At 35.3% G+C, this 21,348-nt stretch overlaps 2 protein-coding genes across 3 annotated transcripts in view; one reads left to right on the plus strand and one right to left on the minus strand.

The window, feature by feature from the left end:
• Arv1 (ACAT-related protein required for viability 1) overlaps positions 1–21,348 on the plus strand; it is a 494,559-nt gene that overhangs the window by 125,998 nt on the left and 347,213 nt on the right. The window lies entirely within an intron of this gene.
• LOC150084826 (dehydrogenase/reductase SDR family member 7-like) overlaps positions 1–21,348 on the minus strand; it is a 154,085-nt gene that overhangs the window by 97,073 nt on the left and 35,664 nt on the right. For both annotated transcript variants that reach the window (XM_090375571.1, XM_090375570.1), the window contains exons 3-4: positions 12,359–12,465; positions 9,664–9,856 (exon numbers count right to left, since the gene is read on the minus strand). In XM_090375571.1, coding sequence (XP_090231697.1) covers positions 9,664–9,856; positions 12,359–12,465 — 300 coding nt within the window. The remainder of the gene's footprint in view (positions 1–9,663; positions 9,857–12,358; positions 12,466–21,348) is intronic.

Genomic DNA, 21,348 nt, shown 5'->3' on the forward strand with positions numbered 1-21,348 from the left:
AAATGAATCATGGAAGCTACTAGGCTTTTCATACCAAATAAGAAATACTGTTCAATGTTTAGGCCTAAATGGATATCAGATCGATGTCAGATGAATTAATGAGACTCATGGTATTGAAGAAAAATGCATGGAATGCATATAAGTTATCAGGCAACACAGAAGCATATAGCAGATATAAGCTAGCCTGTAATCAAGTCACAAGGGAGGTAGGCAAGCAAAGGTAGATTATGAGAAATCTTTGGCAAAGGATGCAAAGAAAAACAACAAAGACTTCTTTACTTATATAAATTCTAGAAGGAAGGGGATAAATCAGGTTGGTCCACTTGACATCGAAGGTTCAACTGTTGATGATCCTGCTCAGATACCTGACAAACTGAATGAGTATTTTGCATCTACATTCACACATGAAAAATTCTATTGGGGGAAGTGGAGGACAGAAACTTATTAAACTCTAACAGGGAGCTAAATGATTTTGTAATAACGGAGAGCAAAGTGGAGGAGAAATTGTTGAAGTTAAACATAAGAAAGTTATATTAAAGGTGGCAAAGGAAACAAGCAAATCTTTAGTCATAATTATGAGAGTATCCTTGGATTCAGGGGAGGTCCCTACAGACTGGAGATGTGCAAATGTATTCCCAGTTCACAAACTGGGATTAAAGGGTGACAAGTAATTACAGATCTGTTAGTTCTGTAACTTCTGTTCCAGGGAAAATAATGGAGTCACTGGTTAAAGAAGCATTGCAGGATTATAATTCAGAGCCTGCAGTAATAATTCAGACATAGCATGGGATTGTTAAGGGGAAGTCTTATCTGACCAATCTGATTGGATACTGTGATGTGGACACAAAGGAATTGGATGCAAACAATAATTACGATATCATATACAAGTAACCCCCGCTTAACGGTGATAATTCGTTCCTGAAAAACAGAGCGCTAAGTGAATCCGCGCTAAGCAAGAGCCGCATTCCCATAAGGTAACATATGTATTTGTAAGTTGCAGTCGGTGCCATAGGATATTTCCTAATGAATAATAAATGGTAGTGAAAAGATGCAAAAATGTCGGTCAAAATATTTAATATTCAAATATTTGTACATATAAAATATTCTGCATTACATACATATATAATTATGTGGTAACTACTTACGTATCAAAATTAAACTTAAAATTCCAATTAAAATCATGAATTTAATTGATCTAAATTGATTTAATTTAACTGATGAATTTAATCATGAGAAATGTGTCGATCGATTTTGGGTTGCACTTTGGCCCTCTTCCAAATAAACTAAAATGGGTATTAATTCCCCGCAGCTTTACCACCCAACAATAAAGTCAACCGATCCTTCGCCGCTTTGAAACCTGGCATGTTTTTTTTTTTCTTTCAATATGAAACTTCTTTTAGGCATTCGTCTCCACAAAAGTCCTGCTTCACCTATGTTAAAAACTTGTTAAGAAGTATAACACATAATATTCAATAATTTTATAATTTTAACAAGTTTAATTTTAATTTTAATAAAATTCAATAATTTTAACAAGTTCTTTTTTGAAAGTTTCGGCTCCTTCATCTGCACTTGCAGCTTCTCCCTGGATTTTAAATCTATTCAACCAGCCCTTACCAGTTTTAAATAGTTCCACATTTTTTTTTTTTTTTTTTTTAGGTGAGTTTTTTTCAGATCATCATATTGGCTAATCTCTCTCTCTCTCTCTCTCTCTTTTATAATATTTAACTTAACTGAATTCTGCATTGGATATTATCTTCAATAAAATTAGTTTTTCCGTTTCAATCCTAATAGGCCGCCTAGCCCTAGTTGCTTGCAGTGGAACAGCTATCTTTCCCGCTGCTAAAATTAATTCTTTATTTTTTTATAATTGTTCTTACAGTTAAACTTGCAAGTCCTAAATTATGGCACACATCCGCTTGTCGTTGACCAGAATCGATTCGCTTCAAAACGTCTAATTTAATTTTCAAATTCAGTCTTTTTCTTACATTTATAGTCTTCGTACTGCGCTCAGACATTGTTGCTTTTTCATTCTTATCGGCCATTATTAACTCTTCAAAAAAGTAACTGCGTTGGTTGCATTAATTATCATACAATGTTTAAGTATGTTACGCACGATGTCTAATACTGTACTGAGTGATGACTAGACTTCGGATAAATGCATATAACGCAAATATTACAAGCAATACACTTGATCGTTTTTTAAAATGTTGATCTCGGAACTACGTAACAAGTCACTGTACTGCAATTAATTTAGCGTGCGAGAAAATTTCACTGAGCCTGGGAAACGTTTTAATGCTGTTTTGGTATTCATTTTCAAGCTATCGACTCCATCAAATGAAACGATTTCGTTAAATATGCCAAAGATACAATCTGTAAAAGAACGTTATAGTGATCTGCGACAGCGTTATAGCCTGATACGGGTTATAATATAAGAACAGCATTATAGTGAATCAGCGTAAAGCGAACTGCGTTATAACGGGGGGGGGGGGGGCTTGCTGTACTGGGATTTCAGGAAAGCTTTTGATACCGTTGCACATGGAAGACTACTATACAAAATGGGGCAGCGTGGCATTAAGGGCAAGTTGCTACAATGTATAAAAGGGTGGTTGAGTGGGAGAAGACAGAGAGTGGTAATCAGTGGACACTGTTCTTCATGGACTAATGTTATCAGTGGACTTCCCCAAGGTTCGGTGTTGGACCCATTGTTGTATTGTATATCAGGTCTAATGTCCAAGTTTGCAGAAGATACAAAGGTTGGCAAGGTTGTTAATGACAGCAATGACAGTATGCTACTGCAACAGGATCTAGAAAAGTTGGGAATATGGGCTGAAAAGTGGCAACCGAAGTTTAACATTGACAAATGCAAAGTACTGCATATGGGCAGAAGTAACCCTAGAGAAACGTACCAATGTGTGGTACTACACATAGGGTGGCAGAGAATTAAAATGACCTGGGAATAATTGTCCAGTCAGATATGAAGTTTTCTGAGCAGTGCAGGCAGGCAGGCTGCCAGAGAAGGTCACAGGGTCTTGTCAATGATAAACAGGAATTTTGCTAGTAGGGATAAGGAGGTGATTATCCCTTTGTATAAAGCAATGGTCAGGCCACACCTTGAGTACTGTGTACAGCTCTGGAGGCCTCATTTTAGGAAGGATGTAGAGTTGGTAGAACAAGTACAGAGAGTGGCAACAAAATTGGTGAGGGGAACAAGGAGGACCCTTTTACCAAAAAATGCTTAAGTTCTGAAAATTGCAGCATCTGGAGACTAGGCACCTGCGAGGTGATCTGGTTGAGGTGTATAAGGCCTTGAATGGGTTGAGCAGGCTCAAGCTGATGGGATTCTTCCTCCTGCTCAGATTATGAACTTAACGGGGGACATAAATTCAAATTGAGGAAAGACAGTTGTAGAAAATTTGCCTTTAGCCAGCGGGTAGTTGATTGCCGGAACAAACTTCCATCTGTTGTTGTGGAAGTTGATAGCTTAAATAAATTCAAGGAAGAACTGGACAAACGTTTAGAGCAAATGAATGTGTGAAATGAGACTACTTTTTTTTTTCTTTTTTTTTTTTGGCTGATGCTGTATAGGCTTGCTTTCTTGTAGCATATGCCTTTACTAATGTTAATGCTAAAAACCTGTGCTGAGGGCAATTGATGGTATTTTTGGTACTGCTAGTTTATATAAAGAATACGGCTACTTCCTATTTCCCTTGCAATTTTATCCTTTTAACCATTAGCACTCAAATTCTAGTTAACCTGCATACCTGTTGAATATCAACAGACAAAACTGGAATATATACTTCAACATTTTGCATGTGTGTCTTGCTATGAACCTTTATTTCTTTTACTCTCATATAAAAAGCAATTAATCCATGGATTCCTCCAGACACTACACTATTAACATTTATAAAAACCTAAGTAGCAACAGTCACATCATTGAAGTGTACTGTGGTATAGCGACGGTATATCCAGCTGTTATAGCTTCTCTCTTAAAAACCTTTTTATTGTTCTCGGTTGTTTATAATTACAGTGAGTGCTGTGACACGCAACATTGCACAATACCATACATCGAGAATGAGTGGCAAGTCATGCCTTCTCGTTCAGTGAGAAATGTTAATATAATACCCATGCTTCATTTAAAACAAAGTTAACTTCACAAAGAAAGAAAATTAAAGCCTTATTACAAGTAAATATTTTCATCTGTCAAATTTTGGCTTCAACAATATGCACCAGAAGTCTTTCCTGTAACAATGTTAAATCTAAAGTCACAAATTAATGTCATTAATGGGAATTAAATTAATTTAACTAAAGTAATTTTACTACAGTCTTTGTTCTGAGGACTGCAGAGATCATTTTGGCTGTACATCTCCACTAGGTCAATTGTATAGTGCTTTGTAAGCCTGTTATAAGGCAACCCAGGTAAGCTTTTGTATATTGTACATAAGAACAGAGCTCATTACTTGGCTTTTCCTTACAGCTCTAAGTTTGTAAATTATACCCTATATTTCTAGATGCATATAATTTTTCTCCCTTTCTTTCTTTTATAATTTAGCCCAGAAGCAAAAGGCAAAATACTTTTAAAAACCTACTGCCTGCACAAAAAATTCTAATAAAAAGTAATGTTACCATATACAGTGGCGTGTGCATGCTAATTAACTATCTGAATACTACATATGATGGGTGGTCAATAAGTATTTACCCTCACCTAGAAGTATTTGAGTTAGGGATTTGAAACTTAATTGGAAATTTCATCCTTCTCTATCTAGCCACCTCTAGATCTACACATTTTCCCAATTTGTGGTTAAGATTTCAGGCCTCACGAACAGAACTCACTTGAGCAGGAAACCAGGTTTCCACTTCATCAATTACCTCTTTATCATGTGAAACCTGCAGCCTCATGATAGTTTCTCCATTTTAGAGAAGAGGAAGAAGTCTGAAGATAAGAGGTTGGTTGAATAAGGTGGGTATTGCAGATTTTCAAAACCACACTTGGTTGCAAAGTCCACTGTGCAAACAGCCTTGTGAGCAGGAGTATTGTTGGCTAGAAGACAGATATCTTTGGATAGCTTCCTGCATCTCTTCAACCTGATAGCCTGTCATACTTTCCTGGGGAGGTTTCTGTTGTACTCCACAGTGATGCTGTTGCCTTTTGAAAGGTAACCGGTAATGATGATATTTTGAGTCCCAGAAGATTAAAAACATGACCTTGGTAGAAGGTAACTGAACCTTGGTTTTTTTGGGTGTTGGTGAAGATGAATGTTTCCATTGTTTGCTCATCTGTTTTGTTTCTGTGTCATATTAATATGCCCAGCATTCATCAATCATCACAATTTGATCAAAAAAAAAAAAAATCAACATTGCTTCTGTAAAGCTCCAACAATTGTGTGGAACACTCATTTCTGTAGAGCTTTTGAGGAGGTGTTAACAATATGTGTGAAGGAACTTGTGCATTATGGTGCAAACCGACCAATGGCCAATATTCACTAATGAAATGAACATTGACCAGTGGTCTCTTTGCACTATAAGAATTTATTCCTATAAAATTTATAGTCACACGTCTGTCTTCATGGACTAGCTGTTCCACCTTATTCACAACTGCAGGGTTAGGTGCATCGACTGAGATGGGTCTTCCTTCTCTTGGGTTATCATGCACACTGCTTTACCTACACCTGAATGATCTTTTCTAATTTTTCATAGTCTCATATGATGAGCAATCTTCCCAATATACAACTTTTATCTCCTTGTGAATTTCTTTTGTTACCTTGTGAAGAAATTTTATAATGGATTAGACCAAAAACATCTCTAGCATACCACCTCTCACTGTATTCGTGGCTCTAGTTCAGAAATCAATAGATCTAGAAAAACAAACAAATATACATTACTTTATGAGACTTAGTAGTATATCATCATCAGCCATTTTCAATCTAATGCAGGATGAAGGCCTCTCCAGCAACTTTGCAGTTCCTTCTGTTTTGTGCAATGGCCATCCATTTACTACCCACAAACTCATGAATTTCATCTATCCATCTCCGCCATTGTCTTCCAGGTTTTCTTCTAGCTCCTCTTGGGTACCATTCCGTTATTTTCTTAGTCCATCTATCATCATGTCTTTGAGCTATGTGTCCTGCCCAAGACCATTTTAGTTCTTTAGTTTTGATAAGAATGTCCTTTACTTGAGGTTTCTGCCTACTCCATGTGTTTCTCTTCTTATCTAACTGATTCCCAATATAATTCGTTCCATTCTTCAATGCATAGTTCTCAGCTTCTCTTCCATTCTTTTGGTGAGTGCCCAAGTTTCACTTCCATAAGTCATGGTGGAGAGTATACATTGGTTCATTATTTTACGTTTCAGACAAACTGGGATATTGCTCTTCAGTATGTGACTATATTTCCTGAATGCTATCCATCCAAAATTTATTCTTCTCTTGACTTTCAGCCATTTATAATTATTACAGCTAATAACTTGTCCCAGATAAGTATATGACTCCAACTTTCCAATTACTGTTCAATCAATCATTATGTCTCCTTCTGTGGCATACTTGTTCATCATTACTTTTGTTTTAGCCATATTCATCTTTAGTCCAAAATCCTTACTAACTGTGCATAACTGATTAAGATTTTCCTCTAATTATTTGGGATCGTGGCTTATGACCACAATTTCATCTGCAAATCGTAAATGGTTTAGGTACTCTCCATTCACATTGACTCCTTTCTACAACCATTCTAATCTTCTGAAAGCTTCCTCAAGGGCAGCAGTAAACAACTTCGGAGATATTGTGTCTCCTTGTCAAACTCCTTTCTCAATTTTAAATTTGCTACTGTCTTTGCCTAGTCTAATAAAGGAGGTAGCGTTCTCATATATTTTCTTCAAAATCATAATATATGGGGTATCCATGCCTTGTCTTTCCGGTGCCAGAAACATTGCCTTATGTTGTATGGAGTCAAATGCCTTTTCATAATCCACAAATGCCAGGCATAATGGTGTTTTATATTCATTTGCTTGCTCCATTAGCTGTGATATTACGTGAAGCTGATCGATAGTTGAGAATCCTGTCCTGAAGCCAGCTTGCTCTTTCGGTTGATTCTCATCAAGTATTCTTTCTAATCTGTTAGTAATGACCCTTGTGAAAAACTTGTAGATGTGGGATAACAAGCTAATTGGTCTATAATTTCCAATTTCTGCTTTATCTCCTTTCTTATGCATCAAAACTATGATTGCATTATTGCACTCCTTAGGCATCACACCTTTTCTAATGCATTTTTAACGAGTCTTGCCAGTTTTTGTGTCATGTCTCTTCCTCTCAATTTTAACAACGGTACAGTAACTTCATCTTCCCTGGGGACTTTCTGATTCTTCATTTTCTTCAATGCATTTTCTACTTCATCAGGAAGAATATTGGGTATGTCGTATGTGTTACTAATTTGCAATCCATCTTCCCCACAGCTGGCATCATTCCTTCACTCCTTGTATAATTCTCTATAGTAGCGTTCTGCTATTTGAATTATGCCTTCTTTGATATTTATAAGTACACCATCGCTATTCTTCAGTTTCAGTATCATTTGTCTTTCTGTATTGCTGCTCATGGCTACTGATTTAAATCCTTTGTTTTCCCTTAATGCTTGTTCTACTTTTCTTGTGTTAAATCTTCTTATGTCCTCTCTGAGTCTCTTTCTAATGGCTTTGCATAACTCAGTATACTAAATTTTCTCCTTGTCAGTGTTTATCTTACTCTTCATTTGTCACCTTCGGTTCATCATGACAAGTGTTTCTTGACTAATTTTTTCTTCTTTGGATTTATTTTTACCTATACGTTTCTTGGGCTTTATCACTTTCAGAAAGTTGTAATATTCCTCGTAAATATATTGGTCCAGAGCAGTCTGCAGAAGCTCAAACTTGTTCTTAAGTTCAAGTACACACTGCTTTTTCTCCTCTTCTGTTATCTCCAAGACCTTTGTATTATTTACTGGAGTCAGTATTTTCCTTTTTTTTCCCCATTGACTATCAAGGATAACATGCAGGAGCAATGGAATGTATAAGAGTGAGTGTTACTAGTGAAGAGGATGATGATGATAATGATGATTATGATGATGTTGAGGATAACGATGATCAAGTCAGTAATGAATCTGAAGTTGAATAATATTAAAATAATAAGAGTAATAATCCTATACCTTTATTGGCTTTTGGGTTTTATTTTTATTGAATTTTAAATTTCCATTGTATTAACAATAAATTTTTTTCAAAAGTTCTTTTTTTTAAATTTCCTGTTCCAAAATTAGGGTGCATCTTCCATGCCGCAGCATCATATAAGCCGACAAATGCGGTAATTTTTCAGTTTTCTTTATTATATGATTTCTCACTTTTGTAGTGCTTTTAGCAGTCGATGTGGAGAATGGAACTGAACTTTTAATTTTCTCAGAATTTTGTCTAATTCATCATATGCTAGACTCATTTACACTGTATTTCTTGGCTAAAGCCACAATATTTGCACCATTTTCTAACTCCTTAGTGATTTTTAATTTTTCCTCTAAATTTAAAATTTTATTTCACTATAGCTTTCTTCATTATAGGTCCTGTAAAATACGCACATATAGTTAAAAACACCCCTTATGTATATAAGAAATAGTGAAGAAAGCAGAGAACTATCATTTTCATAATGAATGGGTTGTCAAATACTATAACATAAAATTTTATGTTACAGTATTTGAAAACAAAACTTTTTTTGATAATTGAAAAATCGAGCGGCAGCAAAACTCTTACTGCAAATTCCAAAATTTTAATAGAAAACACCCGACCATGCAACAGCAAAACCATGCCATAAGAAACCTAGCAAAGTGAGGGATGGCTGTAATTTATATAGGTATAAAATCTGTTTATACTATGGAAAGTCAGAGGAGTTCACAACTAATCATTTTGACAAGAACACAGACTTTATGATGGTCAACTCAAATGCATATGTTACGTTACTACACTCCTGTGCAAACCACTCAAGTACGCTGCAACAAAATGATTTTGTCAACTTACTCAAGATTTCTTAGAAACAAAATAAATTGCATAAATTGGACTTGAATTACAGTCAGGTCACCGTTTTCATTTTTTTTTGCTATTCTATAATGTTGATAGCTTTGAAAAAAAATAAAATAAACAGGTGAATAAAATGTTCTAATCATAACTAATCTGTAACAAAAGAGAGTTCACAGATTTAAAACTTCAGAGAAGTTTTAAAATGGTATTAAGATGACAACCTAATTTGATAATCTTTTGCAATGAAAAACATTTAGTTATCAGAAAAGTGTTTTACTGTAAACTGTTAATTTCCTACCTAGTATCTATTTCAAAAACAAAAAAAAAAAAAAATTTTTTTTTTTTTTTTCTTTTCAACACTGTTCATGGTTGGTTTCTTCATTTTTAAGACTCCCTGATCACTTAGAACTTGTTCTGCTATTGCTTCATCCATCATCAATGATACTTGCCTATACCCAAATTATGCATACAATGCAAAAATAGGAGACCAAATAAAAGATTGTATGTGGCTTGAGTAAATTATTAATTATTTAAAAGGAAACCCCTTTTGTTCTATGTGCTATGAATAGAAGCAATGTCACAATAATAATTATAATTTGTGCAGCACTTGTTTTTTTACAATGATATCAAAATAAATAACTTACCCATTTTACCAGCAACACTGCTAGTAACAACAACGTGACCAGATCCTCTGTTGATAAAATGCTTTAACACTTTTCGAGTTAGATGAAGTGGTCCAAACACATTGATGTTGAACAGAGCTTGGTCCACATCTGTTTCTATATCCTTAAACACTGCTCGTTGAGAACGTCCAGCATTATTTACAAGGATATCAATCTGTTGAGAGCAGAAGTTTTACTGTACTGAAAATTAATGTGCTTTATAAAAGAATAAGTTTATAAGAAGTTAAAGTTTCATTTTTATATTTATGAATAATTATATCCATAATTATTCATAAATCTTTATATTTATCTTTTAACTCTCTATCTAAAATTGGTCACCACAATTCCTTACAATCAAATTTAAATTATTCTTTCGTCATATCATGATCTGATCTTCTTTGTATTTGAAACAGCTATTCCTCCACATTAGAAAACTTAGCTGTCACTAACCATGTAAAGAAATTAATAAGACAAATACTGTATTTATGAATAACATACCAATGATGTAGAACACTTTGTAGTAGAGAATGAAAAAGACTTGGGGGGGAAACTGTGCAGTCAGACATGACATTTTCTGAAGTGCAGACAGACTGCCTGGAGAACTCATGGTATTTTGTCAATGTTATACAAGAATTCTGCCAGCAGGGATAAGGAGGCATTTATCCCATTGTATAAAGCAAGAGGCTAGGCCCCATTTTGAGTACTGCATACAGGTCTAGAATTCTTATTTTAGGAAAGATGTTGATCTGTTGGAATGGGTGAAGAAAAGGGCAATGAGTATAGTGAGGGGAACAAAAGGATACTCTTTCCAAGAAAGGCTTTAGTCCTGCAAATTGCAATGTCTGGAAACTAGATACTAGAGGAGTAAAGTTAAGGAGGAACCAGAAATTATTAGAGGCATTGGATAGGTAACGTGGGAAGTATTGTGATTTTTTTTTTTTTGTTTTGTTGATGCTGTATAATCTTTCTTTCTTTCTTACATCATTTGCCACTATTAATACTAATACTAAAATGTTCATTAAATTGTCTATTATTAATAATTTGTTTTTGTGGTTTTTAAAAATTCAGTTTATAGCTGTAGTTAAGTTACTTCAAACATAAACAAAAATTCCAGGTGGTAAAATCAAAAAGTATATTATTTTCAAAAATGGAACAGAATGAAGGATTCTAACAAAAAATAATTAACTAGGTAAAAACTAGTTAGAAAATCATTAACACACAAACCAATGAAACATTGGTTAAATTGAGATGTATGTTTTGTCTGCCTCTGAACCAATAAGCATTGGTGAATTATTAATTTAATGAGAAATGGAGACACTGCTATTGTCCAACAGACTAAAACAAAACAACAGTGTATATCTTATGCCACACACACACACACACACACACACACACACACACACACACACACACACACACACACACACACACACACACACACACACACAATATTGACACCTAATAGAGTTGCTATTAGGTGAAACTGACTCTTAATAATATGAGCCAGTTTCACCTAATAGCAGCTCTAAAGTTGTGTCAATAAATTTGGTAGGGCTATATTTGGAAAAAATAATACAAACAATTGAATCACAGAAGAAAAGATTTTACAAAAGTTAAACTTTACACAAAAAGACATGTTTTCTAGAACTCTTCGAAGAAAATCCATAAAATCTAAGAGAGTAGCAATGTTAAAATGAAAACGAATTCATTTTGTTTATTTCATTCAAACGAATTCGTTTTACTCATTTCATTCAAATGAATTCATTTTGTTTTCAAAAGTTAAAACAGAATATTACAAAACTTAAAAATGTCAAACACTGGCCTCAATAAATTGTATTCCTTAAATTTCTTTTTTATCTAATATTAATTTCTAATTGAATTTTTAATTACTGTGACTTTAATTACTAAATTTTAATTTAATTTTTTTTATTTACATTACTAAAAATTTTTAAAATAAATTTCCTACTTTGTTAACCTAAATGTAAACAAGTAAATGTTAGGTAAATGTAAAAAATACAACTAAATGGCATTGCAAAGTGTTGTTCATTTATTTATTCTGTATTTGTCATTAACTTGTATCAATCAAAGTGTCTCTTTTTAAATAAGGTATTACTATAAATAAAATGGTTTGTTAATTGGCTCTCTTCCTATAATTTCTGTAAAATTCACTGTAATCAAGATTTCACTGTCATGCTATAATTTGTAACAACAAATAAATAAAGGATAAATAAGGTATATTCATATTGCTACTATTTCAGAAACAGCTCAATAATCTGCTAGCAATTGCAAAATGAAAAAAAAAAAAAAAAAAAATGCACCATTAGTGTAATTCTGATCCTATTTAATTGAGCAGTGGTTCACAAACTTTCATCTCTGCTGAGCACACAAGATGTGCCAGAATCAGAGGTAGGCACAATCATTAAAACACAAGAAAATGAATATTTTTATATATTAATTTTATAGTAATTAGTTAATAGTAAAAATTATACTAAATATGAAAATATAAATATAAATTGCCTGTGCATGAATGGCATGAATGAATGAATGGCACCCTGAAATACACTGACAGGCATCAGGGTCCCCAATGGACACCAGTTAGGAAACCACTGTAATCAAGATTTCTCAATTTTTAATAGGGAAATGATGTGCCTTGGAAAGCACGATAAGTTGCTCTTACCTGGCCAAAATGTTCCAGAACTTTATTTACACAATCATCATGAACTTGAAAGTTGGCAATGTCAAATTTCACTAACAGAATGTCTTTATTTTCATCTGTGCACCTTGCTATTTCATATAAAAACATGCAAAAAATTCAAAGTTATAATTACTTCAAAATTATAAAATGAATTAATGATAACATATATAAATCTAAATTCTGGGTGATGTGATACAAACTTACTGAAGTAGTCTCTTATTTAATAAAGTGAAAAGAAAACTAAACTTCAAATGTCACAATAAAACATAGGTACTAACCTTAAAATACAAGGTGATTACTAAGTCCTCGGCTGTTTAAAAAAAAACAAAACAGAATTCTTCTTGTAATGTCCTTGTGTCGCAACTGCGACCATGGGAGGGATTGAACAGAAGGTGTTTGGTATGGTAGGAGGAGATTCACCGATACAAGACTTAGAAGGAAAGAAATATACCAGTAAGTCAGCTTTATCTTTAGCTAAGGATGCAATAGAATCATCAAGAGGTAACAAAAGTGGAAGTATAGAAGGACAGAAGGTTTGGCAAACAGCTTAGGCAAGAAGCCAAAAGGCTCAACCACCAAATAAAAAAAAAAAAGTCTCCTACTGTTTGCCTTTTCAAAATCCAAGTGATTTTGAAAAGGCAAAGTGTGGATTTATTAATCACTTATTTGCGGTTGTTGCAAACTTTATTGGAAGCAAAAAATGCAAATGGAGATTTGGAAACAAGTCAATTCTGATATGCAATATTCTTACATGAATAGCCTGAGCATATTAATTTGGAAAATCAGGGTTTAGATGATGGATGAAAGTTTATGATGTAACAAGGAATAAAAAATTTCCTGATGCAATTTGAAAAAAATACTAGGATCAGAAGATAAAAAAATATCAAACCAATGGATAAATATGAATTGAAACCACACAGATCAGTGTTTCATAACCTGTGGTGCACATAACTTATAAAAGTGGTCTGTGGGACTTGACAATAAATCAGCATCTTTTGTGGTAGACAATAATCTCATTAACAGTGACTGGAGATATAGATAAAATAGTTATTAATATATTTGCATGTACAGTTTAATATTTTTTCTTTTTTTTGTGCTTTATGGTCTCTATCTTTAGGCAAAGGCAGTTTATGAGAAATCGCTAGCAAACAGAGCAAAGTGGGTGGAAAAGGAATTCTTCATATATATAAATGCTAAGAAGAGCAGGACAAACCAGATCGGACTTTTATGTAAGGGAAAGAGGATAGTATTAAAAAAACCAGCTGCCGCTGCAGATGAACTCAACAGTTATTTTGCATCGATATTTTTACAGAAGAAAAACCTTTTGTGGCAATGGGAATTTGTGGGAGCGAAGTTGAAAAATATGTAATTAATGATATTGAAATTTCGCAAGATTATTTAATGAAAAAACTTTCGAGCCTACAGGCTAGTAAGGCTCCTGGAGTTGATGCAATATACCCTATAATCTTAAGGGAGGTGGCAAGTGAGTGCATTGAACCATTGAAGCTAATTATGCAAACATCACTAGACTCTGGGGAGATTCCGTTGGATTGGAAAAGTGCCAATGTATCTCCCATACATAAGGGTGGGTCTAAGAGTGAAGTTGGAAATTATCAACCTGTCAGTCTGACTTCAGTGGTAAGGAAAATCATGGAGGCAATGGTCAAGGGTGGAATTTAGGATCATTTGGATAGAATTGAAATTCTCAAGGATACTCAGAATGGTTTTGTAATGGGAAAATCATGTTTACCAAATCTGGTTCGCTATTTTGAAAGGGTCACTCATGAGCTGGATTTAGGGAATAATTTCGACATTGTTTATTTAGAATTCAGCAAAGCTTTTGACTTAGTCCCACAAAGTGGTTGCTTTATAAGCTGGAACAGGTTCGAATCACTGGGAAAATCCTTAGATGGATATCAGGATGGCTTCAGGGCAGGAGGCAGAGGGTTGTGATAAATGGCTATTCCTCAGATTGGGATGTAAGAAGTGGGGTTCCCCAAGGATCAGTATTAGGACCACTGTTGTTTTTAATTTTCATAAACGACATTAATGAAGGGGTAGAGGGTGTGATGTCTAAATTTGCAGATGATGTTAAAATTAGTAGAGTAGTTAATGATCACTGTCAAGCTTCAGAGAAACCTAGATAGACTTCAGGAATGGTCAGAAAAATGGCAGCTATGCTTTAATCCAACAAAGAGTAAGGTATTACACCTGGGAAACAGTAATCCCAAAATAATTTATTCACTTGGTGGAGTTCAACTAAAACCTAATACTGGATGAAAGGGACTTGGGTGTTACGATATGGTCAGACATGAAATTCTCTGAACATTGTAAACAGGTTGCAAGGAAGGATCATCGATAGATCATTCTATCGATGATCTAACGAACTTTTACAAGTAGAGATAGGGACGTGATAATCCCATTATATAAGGCTTTTTGTTAGACCACACTTAGAATACTGTGTTCAGGTATGGAGACTGCACATAAAGAAAGACATCGAGCTTCTTGAAAGTGTGCAAAGACCGGTAACTCGCATGGTGAGATCGGCAAAAGGGCGTCCTTATGAAGAAAGACTTCAAATATATGGGTTGCAGAGTTTGGAAACTAGACACCTTAAAGGAGATTTGATCAAGGTGTTTAAGGCTCTGAGAGGCATCAGTAAAATGATGAGGCCGAAATTTTCAAGATTATAAATTATGCTAGAACTAGGGGACATAAATTCAAGTTACAAGGGAAGATGTTTAGATTGGACTGCAGGAAGTTTTATTTTAGCCAGCGAGTTATAAATTACTGGAATAAGTTGCCTACGTGGGTGGTAGAGGCTGACAGTTTGGGGAAATTCAAAGGTCGTTGTTGTTATTTGGTTTTTAGGAGCATTAGCAACTAAGGCCATATTGCTCCGAGAATATGCAGTGGTCATTCCCTGACCTTTCCGCATCCTCCATAGTTGGTGGTCATGGGCTCGAACTCCGGTCTCATCAAGAAGCATGTGCTACGCACTGCCGCTCCTGTTCACTTGGCTACGGAGGCACCAATTCAAAGGTTATCTGGATAGTACCTTCAGATGAGGGAAATGCATAGGATGATAGGTTTAATTTCCTTTTCTTTTATTAATTATGTTTTTTTTTTTTTTTTTTTTTTTTTTTTGGCTGGTGCAGCATAAGCCAAAAGCTTTCTTGCACCATGCGGCCATTACTAATACTAATACTAATCTGAAATATAAAAGTAGTTTCCGCATGAAATATTAAAGTTGTCCATATATGAAAGAAGGGTGGGAAACAGTGATGTAGATCATCCCATTCTGCACTAGTCTAATGAGGATGAGAATGGCCATGGGACAGAGACTGAGTTCTACTCTGGAGACCAAATATGTTTTTTGCCACTTTAAGCTTTAATTATGTAAAGTGGTTTTATTGCAGTGGATGATAAAATGATGATGATAACGATGATGAGAGTTGGTTTCTATTTAGTATTTCATGGTATCAAAGGGGCAAGCCATTCTTCTGTTTACTGTAGATGGCATACTTCAACCTCCAACTTACATTGATCAACATCAAGATGTTCACCTTCGACATACTATGCAATAACATATAGAGAAAAACACCTGTGGTTACTAACAGTTCTACCAACATGAAGATGCATGCAGAGGACTTACGTTACAGAACAACTGGAATTTTCCAAAATTCATCACACCTGACTCACATGTGGAATATGAATATCAGTTCCAATAGCACTTTAGGCTCCTAAACTATCAGCCAAGGAACCTAAAACTTTCACAGAATTGTGGCAGCCTTAGCTATCATCATCAGGGGAGAATGTTCACAACAAATCTCAGGGATATGTCTAATTTCTCTTGAACCTTGTAAAGTACAATATATATCCTACAAGTTTAATTTGTTTTAATGTGTTTGCCACTCCTTCACCAAGTTCAAACATAAGACTGATTACCTGTAAACCAACCCTGAGATTACTGCAATGTTATGATAGCAAACTATCATTTATAGATAATAAAAGTTTGATAAGTGGTGAATATTACTTATGTTTAGTTTTATGCCAACCATTGCTATTATAAACTATTAGTAAAATTTACAACTTTGTGTTAGTATCTAGCTTTGAAAAATAAAGCAATGACAGGCAGCATAAAAATTAAGAATAAAATACATACTATACACTGAAATAGTACACTTCAGAAGTGGTGTACTACTTCAATGCAGATTATTAATAAATTAGTATTAGTAGTAACAAATGATACAAGGAAGCAAAATTATACAGCATTAGCTGGAAAAAACAAAACAATGTTCCCAACATCAATTGCCCATCCCTCTCTAAGAATTTATGTAGTTCTTCCTTACAATTATTCAAAGTAACCACTTCCACAACACTAGATGAAAATTTGTTCCACAATTAACAGAAGAGACTGTTTTTAAAGGATGGGATACACTTGAATAGAACAGTTGCAAGAATATTTGCTGATGCTATCGAGGCAGTGATAGGTGGGTCAGAAACTGCTAGTTTGGGGGGGGGGATACATAGACTAATAATTTACCAAGAAACACAGGCAGAGGCAAAAGTGATTCTTACATTGTTACTAAAGGTACATACACCTGCCAGAAAAGCAAGGTGTATGGAACTTCTGCCACTGCAATATTTTCTTTGTTAGTGTAACTAAGAGTAAGAACAAGTGCATGTATATTTCCATGTACAATAATGCTAGGAGCATTGTAAATAAATTTGAAATATTAAATCTAAGGCAGTGCATCCAGGTGACGAACGCAATGTTCATTCAGTTTGGTGCAATAAAAGCACTGGGAAAACAAAATTAAAAATAGGAGTGTGTTATAGGCCTAACGACTGTGATGAGCATAACAAACAGCTATAAAGATAAATTAGAGTGAGCCAGCAAATAATCACAATATCTCATAATTGGAAATTTTAACTTTCCAGATGTTAACTGGAATTGTGGGTTGGTCACTCACACACTGGAAAGACTTTCATTGATTTCTTGGATGACCATTTCCTACAGCAACATGTTAGAGAAGCAACAAGAGGAAGGAATACTCGATCTAGTTATCAGCAGTGATTCTTTAAGCAATTAGGATCTGCAGGTAAAAGACCCACTGGGTAGCAGCAATCACAGTGTACAAATGTGGAATTTAATTAAAGACAACTACTGTCAAGGGTAAAGGGAAGGGCTTTTGCTTTCAGATGGATGAATACAGGGGTCTCAGACAGTTTTTAAATTCAACACAGTGGGATCAACTAATGATGTTACCAACAGCAAATTCTAAATAGGAAGTATTCAGGGAAGTGATCAAAAAAGCTACAAGGCTTTTCATACCAACGAAGAAATACTGTTCAAGGCTTAGACCTAAACAGATGTGAGATGAACTGTTGAGCCAAGTAGCAGAGAAGAAAAGTGCATGGGATGCATATGAACCCCAGGGGCTCACATCTGGTGAGTATGGGCGTGGCACACCCAGGGTCCTAAGCTGCATATCATCATTCTTCTCTTTCTTGGTGATTCCCTTCTCTCTCTCTGGGTAAATCAGGATTTTTTTTGCTTGTGCAGCAAAAAAAAAAAAAAAAATCCTTGCACCACATAGCTAATAATAATAATAAATTATCAGGCAATGCAGAAGCCTGTAGTAGATATAAATCAGTCTTTAATCAAGTCACAAAAGAAGTTAAGTAAGCTAAAGCAGGTTATGAGAAGTCTCCAACAGAGAATGCAAATAAGAGCAGCAAAGACTTCTATGCTCACACTACCAGTAGAAGGAAGTGAATGAATCACATTGGGCTACTTGATGTCAATGGGTTAACTGTTGATGACCCTACTCAGGATGCTGACAAATTGAATAAGTATTTGGCATCTACATTTATACAAGAGAAATTCTTTATGGGAGGGGATGCCAGAAGTTTATCAAACTCCAATGGAGAGCTAAATGACTTTGTGAAAATTGAAGGGGAATTGTTGAACCTTAACATAAAAAACGCAACTGGGGCAGATAAATCTATCCAATTATATCAAAGGATACAGCAAAGGAAGTAAGCACAAACCCTTAGCCATAATTATGAGAGCATTCTTAGATTTAGAGGAGGTTACTATGGACTCAAGATGTGCAAATGTATCCCTATTTCATAAAGGGAGATCAAAAGCTAACATGAGTAATTACAAACTTCTTAGCTTAATGTCTGTTGCATTGAAAATAATGGGAATCACTGTTAAAGAAGTAAAACAGGACCATCTGGACAAGCAAGCAATTATACCGCAATTGCAGAATGGATTTATTAAAAGGCTGTCTTGTCTAACCAATCTGATGGGATACTATGATGCAGTGACCAAAGAACTACATGGAAAAAATATTTTGACATCATATACTTAGATTTCAGGAAGGCTTTTGATACTGTAGCACATAAAGAACTACTGTACAAACTGGATCAATGTGACATTAAGGGCAAGTTATGTATGGATAGAGGGATTGTTAAGTGGATGACAGAATGGTTATCAATGGGCACTGCTTTTCCTGGACTAATGTTATTAGTAGAGTTCCCCAGGGTTCAGTGGTGGGTATACTGTTGTTTTCAATATTTATCAATGATACTAATGAAGGTATATCAGGCTTAATGTCTGTTTGCAGCTGATACAACGGTTGCCTGAGTGGTTAACGACAGTCATCAGAGTGAGCTACTGCAATGAGATCTAGGAAAATTGGGTCACGGGCTGAGAATTGGCAGTTGAAGTTTAACATTGACAAATGCAAGGCATCCCCTTCCCTGAATGTTGGAACAGGCTACCACATATGGGTAGCAGTAACCCCAGAGTAACTTATTAACTGTGTAGAACTACATTCAGGGTAGAGAAGAATGAAAAACACATAGGGATAATTGTGTAGTCAGATATGAAATTCTGTGAGAAGTACAGATGTGCTGCCAGTACAGCTCACAGGGTTTTATAAATGATATACAGAAACTTTGCTAGCAGGGATAAGGAGGTGATTATCCCTTTGTATAGTACTTAAGATGGGCCATGGTTAGGCTACATCTTGAGTACTGTATACAGGTCTGGAAGGCTCACTTTATGAATGATGTAGATCTGCTGGAAACGGTGCAGAGAACGGCAACCAGACTGGTGAAGGGAACAAAAGGGTGCTCTTACTTAGAAAGGCTTCAGTTCTGCAAATTGCAGCTTCTGGAGACTAACAAACACTAAGCACCTGCAGGGTGATCTGAGGAATTTAAGGCCTTGAATTGGTTGAGTAAGCTGAATATGAATGGCACTCTTCTTGCTGAGACTACACACAGGAGGTGGCATAAATTTAAGTTGAGGAAGGATGGTTGAATGTTGGAACAGGCTGCCATCCATTGTTTTGTGGAAGTAGATGGTTTAAATAAATTCAAGGAAAAACTAGAGATATTCTTGGAGGGTATGGATAGGGGAAATTTGTAGTGTTTTTTTTTTTTATTTTATTTTTTTGGCTGATATATATAAGCTTGCTTTCTTACAATCATGCAAGAAAGCATAATATATTTCCAATCATGCAGTCCACCTCCAATTCTAATTTCTATAATGTAACCAAAGGTTGAATAAACAAACATAACTGATAAATGAAACAAAGTTATAGTAAAATCTTACTAACTATTAAATAGCAGTTATCATTATATAGTTGTCTTATCCTTCCACTTAACTATCCCTTTATCCATGTCAGTAACTTACCTTATTGCTACTCTGCTCCAGTTTGTACAGCAGTCTTTTATGTGCAACAGTATCAAAAACCTTCCTGAAATCAGAGGTATATAATGTCAAAATTATTTTTTCCATCCAGTTCCTTGGTCACTGTATCATAGTAACCTATCAGATTGGTTATTGGTTATAATTGTATGCTTGTCCAGATGGTCCTGTTTTACTTCTTTAACCAGTGATTCCATTATTTTCCCTGGAACAGACGTTAATCTAACAGATCTGTAATTACTCACGTTGCCTTTTGATACCCCTTTATGAATTGGGGATGCATTTGCACATCTCCAGTCCATAGGGACCTTCCTTGAAATCAAGGATGTGCTCATGTAGTATGGCTAAAGGTTTGCTTACCTCCTTTGCTGCCTCCCTTAATATAACCAGATAGATTCCATCCACCCCAGGTGACTTTTTTATATCCACCTTCAACTATTTCTCATCCATTTTCCTTTCCTTTCAGTTATCACAGTCATTTAGCCCCTTATTACAGGCCTCCGTAGCCAAGTGGTCAGGAGCGGGAGTGCAGTAGTACACACTCTTTGAGTAGCCCGGGGTTCAAGCCCCTGACTGCTAAATATGGTCGATCTGGCAACCCGCACTAGACCAGCGTGGCAGATAATGGTCCATTTCCCTCAGCATGAATTGTTGAGGATGCTTCCATCCTGCAGTGGATTGATAATGGCTGCAGTTTACTTTTACTTTTTACAGTTTCACAAACTTCTGGCATCCCCTTCCCTAAAGAATTCCTCATGTGCGAATGTAGATGCAAAATACCCATTCAATTAATTTTTCCGCAACCTGAGCAGGATCATCAACAGTTAACACAAAGACATCAAGTGGCCCAATGTGAGTCAACCCCTTCCTTCTACTGTTGATATAAGCATAGAAATCTTTGTGTTTTTCTTCGCATTCTTTGTCAGAGACTTCTCATAATCTGCCTTAACTTGTCTAACCTTTACAACTTGATTACAGACTAACTTATATCTACCATAGGCTTCTGTATTACTTGATAATTGATATGCATCCCATTTAGGTTTAAGCCCTAAACAGTATTTCTTCGTTGATATGAAAAGCCTAGTAGCTTCTTTGATTACTTCTCTGAATACTTTCTATTTAGAAATTGCTCTTGAGAACATCATTAGTTGGTCCCGCTGCACAGTATTTCAAAACTGTCCGAAACCCCAGTAGTCACCCTAAAGAAAGTAAAATCCTTTACCTTTGACTGTAGTTATGTCTA

Source organism: Mastigoproctus giganteus, chromosome 6, assembly GCF_048544385.1.
Source record: "Mastigoproctus giganteus isolate SK-2022 chromosome 6, ASM4854438v1, whole genome shotgun sequence".
Classification (NCBI taxonomy): Eukaryota; Metazoa; Arthropoda; class Arachnida; order Uropygi; family Thelyphonidae; genus Mastigoproctus; species Mastigoproctus giganteus.